This window comes from Pteropus vampyrus, unplaced genomic scaffold (genome assembly GCF_000151845.1).
Source record: "Pteropus vampyrus isolate Shadow unplaced genomic scaffold, Pvam_2.0 Scaffold40, whole genome shotgun sequence".
Taxonomy (NCBI): Eukaryota; Metazoa; Chordata; class Mammalia; order Chiroptera; family Pteropodidae; genus Pteropus; species Pteropus vampyrus.
In genome coordinates, this window is record NW_011888821.1 from 5,035,334 (window position 1) to 5,042,519 (window position 7,186).

General features: G+C 51.3%; 1 protein-coding gene across 3 annotated transcripts in view; it reads left to right on the forward strand.

The window, feature by feature from the left end:
• SNX29 (sorting nexin 29) overlaps positions 1–7,186 on the forward strand; it is a 283,033-nt gene that overhangs the window by 264,540 nt on the left and 11,307 nt on the right. The window contains exon 14 of one of the 3 annotated variants that reach the window (XM_023529638.1): positions 3,592–3,612. The exons of the other annotated variants lie outside the window; for them this stretch is intronic. Within the exon in view, the coding sequence (XP_023385406.1) occupies positions 3,592–3,597 (6 nt within the window). The 3' untranslated portion in view covers positions 3,598–3,612. Of the gene's footprint in view, positions 1–3,591; positions 3,613–7,186 lie in introns of those variants that run through there. 3 annotated transcript variants of the gene reach the window in all.

Sequence of the window (7,186 nt, forward strand, 5' to 3'; positions counted from 1 at the left end):
GTAGGTGCCGTTGTGATCTCTACAAATACTTACCGAGTACTTAACGAGTACTTACAGTGACGTGCCGGTCACTGTGTGCCAGGGGCCAACAGTGAATAAAACAGGAAAAACATCCTTGACTTTGTAGGTCTAAGGCAGATTGTTGCAATTCATGGCTAATATCCACTATCGCCATTTTCACATAAATGACGTTTCTAGATGGATACAAATTAAAGGCAGTTTCATCCATTTCTCAGCCAGAGAGTCTTGACAACCTGTAAGGGTTTATTTACCTAATGAGCAAAGGCAATAAGAGCGCCGACGAGGCGTGGCGATGGTAAGTGTGATCACGTAAGCCGCTGATTATGTCCAGAACCATCAGGAGACTATCAAACCTGCTGTGTGTAGACAGGAAGGAGAAGAGCGAATCAGGGAAATGGCAGGTCACGGCCGGCTGGGAATAACAGGACAAACGTGAATGGCGACAGCGGAGACTACCTAAAAGGAAGCCTCGCTATAATGAAAACTTGTCTCTGGGGCATTAGCATCGACAGAAACTAAGATAAAATTATCCACCAGTGTGTTTGGGAGTAATTTTGGCCCCTCATCCTGGAGGTGAACACACACCCCTCCTCAGGGAGAGGGTGACCCAGAAGGGGCCCAGGGGAAGGGCGAGTATTTGCAGGCTTAGCTATTGCTTCACGCCAAAGCAGCGAGTCCTCAGATCAGCAAGGCGTGTGAGCTTCAGCAGGGCCGCTTGCTGCTTCATTTCCATCCTCCAGATCTCTCCCGTGGACCGCCCTAACCGGAAACGTACAGGAAAGGGAATTCCGGAGAATGTAGCTGAGCCCAGCCAAGTGGACACATTCCAAAGCCACCACAAAATGCATGCTAGTAACATATATTAAAGCGCTCAGCAAAGTGGTTAAGAACGTGGACTCAGGGCCAGGTGGCTTGGGTTCAGGTGGCCTCCGCTGTGGACTTGCTGTGTCAGTCACCTGGGCAGCTTCCTTCATCAGTCTGAGCCTTAGTGTTTTTGTCTGCAAAGTGATGATGAAACTAATACCTGCCTCGTAGAGCTCGAGAGGATTTATTCAGCTCATCACCGGCAAGTGCTAATCACAGCCTGAGCTATACGTTAACTGCTCCAGATGTTAACAGCTGTAAAATAAAAATGTTTGCCTTCACATCACTCCGGTTCCCTCTCGTGGCAAGGACCACACTCGTGCTGCATTTGGAGAGACTCATCTAAACACTAATCCCAACGTTTGAACCTGCCAACAGATGCACCAGAAAGACGATGCTCCACCATCAAAGACTAGGGCGTCGTTCCCCGCCTAGTCCGTGAGAAAAGGAAATAAATACCCGTCTACACAAAGACTTGTGCGCGAACGTTCCGAGCAGCTTTGTCCGTGGTAGCCCCAAACTAGGAACCCCCAAGCAGAGGACATGAACGATGGTGTGCCGTACAACAAAGAGGAAGGAACCACTGGGGCACGCCACGGCGCGAATGAGTCTCAAAATCATTATGCTGGGTGGAGAAAATCAGACCCAAAGAGTATATACTGTGCGATTCCATTTATAGAAAACTCTAGAAAATGCAGGCTGATCTGTAGAGACAGACAGAACAGTGGTTGCTTGAGGGTGGGGCCTGGGGAGGGGCTGTACCGAGGGACCACCAAAGGGCCAAGGGGACTTTCCTGGTGATGGATGCCTTCACTAGCTTGATGGGGACGATGATTTCACGCGTGTAAATGTCAGCACTTCTCAGTTATATACTTCAAATATGTGCAGTGTATTGTATGGCATTGATACCTCAGTAATGATGCTTAAAAAGGAAACAGCCAGGCCAGAGGTGCTTGGGGCATCCTGGCATGTTTCGGAGCGGTGCCCCACTGCAGGAGAGACTTACAAAAATCCCTAAGTTTGGGGGAAAAGAATTGTAGATAGCACCTCCGCCACAGGGAAGTTTGTTATTTCTTAAGTGACTGCGGTGGAAGGAGGGAAGGTGTGCAGTGAGATGAGGCTCCCCTAAACCTCGTTATAAACCGTAGTGAAAGCAAAGTAAACGTGGCTTCCTTTAAAAAGGAAGTTATAAGCGATGGCTGATCATCTTACACTCAGCTCTTCAAGGCAGAGATGCATGGCTGAAAACTCCAGCTCTTTCCTTGAAACCCCGTTAGGGGCTTGGACGAGTTGCTTTCTGGTTTTCTGACATGCCCCCCGTGCACGGGCACCCCCGTTACCCCATCTTCAGTGCTGCTCTTTCCAGAGGTTGCTAGACATGTGTCACAATGTCTTCCACCAGATTCCATGGCAAAGGGGACAGGAGTTGAAGGCTCAGGGGGAAGTCCCCTGATTGCCTTTGCTTGCGCAGCTCTCCCTGTTTGAAAGATTCGAGACCCTGCTCAGGCATTGCATTCTCCAGGCAGCCCTCCTGGACTGCTCAGGCTGGCTTGGGTGTCTTCCTCGGCCTTCATTTCCATTCTCGTTCTCCCCTGTGCTCGCTGGACTGTCCTGCACTGGCCTTTTCCCCTTTCTTCCAAAGGATTTCAGGGCTGCTGCTCTGGTGGTTCCCTTTGCCCGGAATGTCCTTCCCAAGGCCCTCCGCTCTTCGGCCCACGGCCCTGAGCTCTCCCTTCCTCGAGAGGGCCTTGCTGACCACTACGCTCACAGAGATTCATCTCAGTCTTCTTTCCGAGCAACACAGCCCGATTACCGCTTCCCGTGTCTTGTCTGTCTCTAGTTAGAATGTGAGCTTCATGGAGCAGAGGCTTTGGGTGTCACTGCTGTGTCCCCAGCACCTAGAGCAGGTGGGCAGCATAGGCTTGTTTTAACGAGGGACTTGATTAATCCAGTTATGGAGACGAAGAGGTTACAACGGTGCCTGGCACGCAGGAAGCACTTTTTAGTCTTTGTTTAAAAAAAAAAAAAAAAAAGCTAAAATTGGGTCTTAGCCTCTTCTTCCTTGTAAAGCTTTTGAAACTGAGGTTCTTTGACTCTAATTGAAATTGTGGTTGAGCAGAAAGCAAAAAGCCACAAGAGGAATAGAAGCCAGTCATGTCTTTGGCCCTCGGTAGATCTTGATGGATAAAAAGTGTCACATATGTTGCCACTTTGTCTCATCCCAGAAGACCTGGAATGCCAAGTTCCCTGGTCTTCTGAGCAATCCTTGAGTGGTTTTGGAGTTATAATGGAAGCAATGGCAGCAGACCATGTGTTCTGCCACGTTGCTGTGGGGCTGGCATTTGACAGGTGCTCCGCTGATTTCCTGGGCATTATCTTAATTGCGACTCCATGGGCTTGTGCTTCAGTCTCTGGTTTCACATGCTGGAATCTTGGGAGGCCCCTTTGTCTGACTTGGGGGAGTGACAAAACCACTGGGGATTATGCAGCAAAATGAAAATATCTGGGAGCTTTGTACTGGGCTTCAGTGAGGTCTTCTAACCGAGAGTTATGGGGGAAACGGGGTTGTTGTGACACCTCAAACATAGTGGGAGCCTTGCTCCAGACCAGGAGTCAGCAAAATTCTGTAAAGGGCTAGATAGTAAATTTTTCAGGCTTTTCCGATTTGATAGTCGGTGTCACAACTACTCGACTCTGTCCCTGTAGCCCTAAAGCTGCCGGAAAAATGAATGTGGCTGTGTTCTGTAATGGACCGAATCATGCTGAGTTCAACAAGTTTTGATGTCGAAGCCCTAATCCCCCCAGTGTGACTGCAGGTGGAGGCTGGATCTTAAGGAGGTAATTAAGATTTCATGAGGTCACAGGAGTGGGGCCCTAATCCAATAGGACAGGACTACTGTCTTTATAAGAAGACATTTAGACACAAAGAGACATCTGGGTTGTATGCTCACACAGAAAGGCCACAGGAGGACACAGCGAGAAGGTGGCCATCTGCAAGCCAAGGAGAGAGGCCTCAGGAGAAGCCAGCCAAACTAACACCTTGATCTTGGGCTTCCAGCTGCCAGAACTGTGAGCCATCAATTTCTGTTGTTTAAGCCACCTAGTCTGTAGTGGCAGCTCTAGGAGATCAATACAGTTCCGATAAAACTTTATTTACAAAAACAGGTGGTGGGCTGGATTTGGCCCATGGCCTGTAGTTTGTTGACCATGCTCTGGAAGACTGTCCACACTAAAGAAATCAATAGGAAGTTTTTGAGTAGATATTCTGGGCTGGGTACTGGGGATCTAAGGGACTAAACTAGGCACAAGTTCACGGCTGGCATAGAGGTTACATTCTAGTTGGGGAGACAGCAAATGCACAAATGTACAGCCGAGCTGATTGCAGGTAGAACCAACGACTCTGAAGAAAATGCAGGGTGGTGTGATCAGGGGACTGCTGGGGAGTTGGGGGTTGGTCAAGGGGTCCCCTGAAGAGATGATGCTTGAAGTGCAAGATCTAGGAGTGGACTGCCCCAGGCAGAGAGCTAGCAAAGGTCAGTTGCCAGAGGCAGGAGCAGGCTTGATAGGTTGGAGGGACTGGCAATAGCCTCAAAAGGGTAGAAGAATTTGGGGATAGATTCCCCAGGGATGGGGCTGGCTGTGTCTAGACTAGTGTCATGTGCAAAGGCTCCTTTTGCCAGAATCAAGGTCTTATTCTTTGTCACCTCAGGGGCCATCCCTGCCCACCTTGGGTCACTCCCTCCACACCCCAAGGTCCTCACTGCCATACCCTCCTGCCCGTTCCAAGGTCCTGCCCCCTTTGGGTCAGTTAGAGCAGGCACATTCTTCTCCCTTCTTTCTCCCAGTTTCTTTGCATGCTTCTCCCTCCCGGCTCCTTCCTAGACCCCTCGTTTAGGGTAGCATGGCAAGGATAGGGCTGGTGCGTGGTGAGCTTGGAAGATGGCAGGATGTGAGATCTTCTGAGGCTGTGTGTGAATTCATTGGAGGGTTTTTAGCAGAGGCAGGTTTTAAAAGGCTGATGGGTTGAAAATAGAGCATGGAGTGGTGGCTCGGCAGAAGCCTCATGTCCCTGGGGGCTGGAAACATCACATTTTATTTATTTATTTATTTTTTTATTAAATGAAATTTGACTTGCACTCTTCTTGCCCAGTTTGCTTCCTACCTGCTCTGCTTGGAGGACATCTAATCACAGTCACAGTTTTTCCTTTTCCCCCAGTAACAACTTCTTCTCCCCCGACATTCTGCAGGAACCAGGGCTTCTCCAGGCAAGTCTCCTGATCTGCAGTGCACGGGGGCGGCGGCTCCCCGTGCTCCATGCCGGGCCGTTTGCGGGCAGGGTACTCTGCTGGGTGCTGCCACTCCCTCTGGGTCACACTTGGTTACGGGGACATGAACACAGACCCCCGATGCACGAGGTTCCCCCCACTTCCCAATCTCGAGGCCCTGCCCACTTAGCCGGTGATCCCCCTGCCTTGCCCTCCCCTCTCCCTGCTGCTGCTCGTTTCCATTCCGGCTTTCCCCCACAGTCTGCACAAATACTCACCCTTTCTTTTCCTGTCCCTTTCCTTTATGCTGGGGCGTATCGACTCATCTGGGGATGCTGGGCACTTGCGCAGATTGGCCCTAGACCCTGGGACCACATGAGAACCTGGTGGCCTTTCCCAGGTGCTGTCTGGAGACCCAAAGTAACAGCTGGCCTCCCATCCCCTGAAGATGGGAACACGCTGCTTGTAAAGCCACAGAGAACAAATCATAGGGTCTAAATTTTTATGTCCCGCCATGTGATATTCTCACCTCCTCGCCTTGGGAGCAACTCAGTTGAATTGTTTAATACCTGGCATCGTCTATGAAATTATTGACTTGTTTAATACCTGGCATCTATGAAAGCAGAGACCGTGTATTGTGCACCATAATATACATGGTAGCTCGCATACAGTAGACATTTAATCATGTGGAATGAATATGCAATGAATCAAACAAGCATTATTGAGTGGCCGGGATACATTCCTTAACCTCTAAGCCTCAGATGCCTCATCTGAACAAGGGTGGTGAGAGTCACACATACTGCCCTGTGCTGGGAGGTTGAAATGAGATAATGCACATGGAGCATTCGGCCGAGGACCTACTAGTGTTTATCAGCACTTCGTGTTTCTAGCTGCCAGGTGGTGGGGATGACACTTGGTGTAGCTGGTAACAACGGCAGGGCCAGCAGTAAAGTCACAGGACCCACTAGGCTGTGGGTGGAGTTGCGGCCTCGAGTTTGGCTCCGTGCTGGCTGTTGACAGTCTTGGCTCTCTGCAATGCTGTGATCGAGGCATCGCTGGCCCATTTTACAGATGTGTCACTGAGAGCGTGAGCCACTTTGCCAGAGAGTGCACTCTGAGTGTGGCAGAGCGTGGTTGAAAGTCACATCTTGCTCAGAGAAGCACACGCTTGGGAACCTTGTCGTTCTTGCTGGAACTGGCAGCCAGGGGGCCCTGCTGGGCCCCGCGCAGCTGCCTCTGATCAGGCTGAGGTTCCTCGGACATTGTTACCCTCGTTCGCTCCGGGCGGCAGGAGCCCCGTGGGCGCTGTCATGCCCCATCGTGGCACATCAGCTGTCTGCCGAGGCGGATGGGACCCAGCAAGGAGGGTGTCAGCTTTCCGACTCAGGTGGGCGACGCTCACGTGACTGGAGTACAAAGTCTGCACAGAGAGGAGCGGGGCCTCTGGTGCAGGGGAAGGACTGCGTCGAGAAGGCACAATGGCGCCACTCGATTCACGTCACTTGTTAGAGAAGAGCGTGGGGCCCGGCAGCTAGGACCTCGCTTCTAAGGACGTGTGGTTTCTCCCAGGGTAGTAGTCAGGGAAGTTTAAGATTTGAGGGCCCCGTCCCACCGCTTCAGAGGGAGCCTCGTCAAAGCACCAGTGACACTCCCAGTTGCCATTTGTCGGGCGCTGCTCTTCTGAGAGTACGAGTGACAGTTTATCTCTGACGCTGCATCACCTCATCCTGGGAGCCGGGCGAGGCGGCGATTATGTACCCATTTTACAGGCGGGGAAACCGATGCCCCCGGACGAGAGGAAGACGCATCAGCAGCGACCATATGAGGGTCTGCTCTGCGCTTTGCACGTGTCAGCTGAGGTCCCCTCAGTGGCCCAGTGAGGCCAACATCACGTCTCGCTTTGTGGACCGCGGAGACATGAAAGCCAGAGAAGCAAGAACCGACACTTTCTCTTGGAAATTTCCTGTCTGGCAAGGATTGTCTGGGCTCAACCGTGATGAGCTTCTTGGTGGCAGGTTTCTAGGACGTGCCCCTCG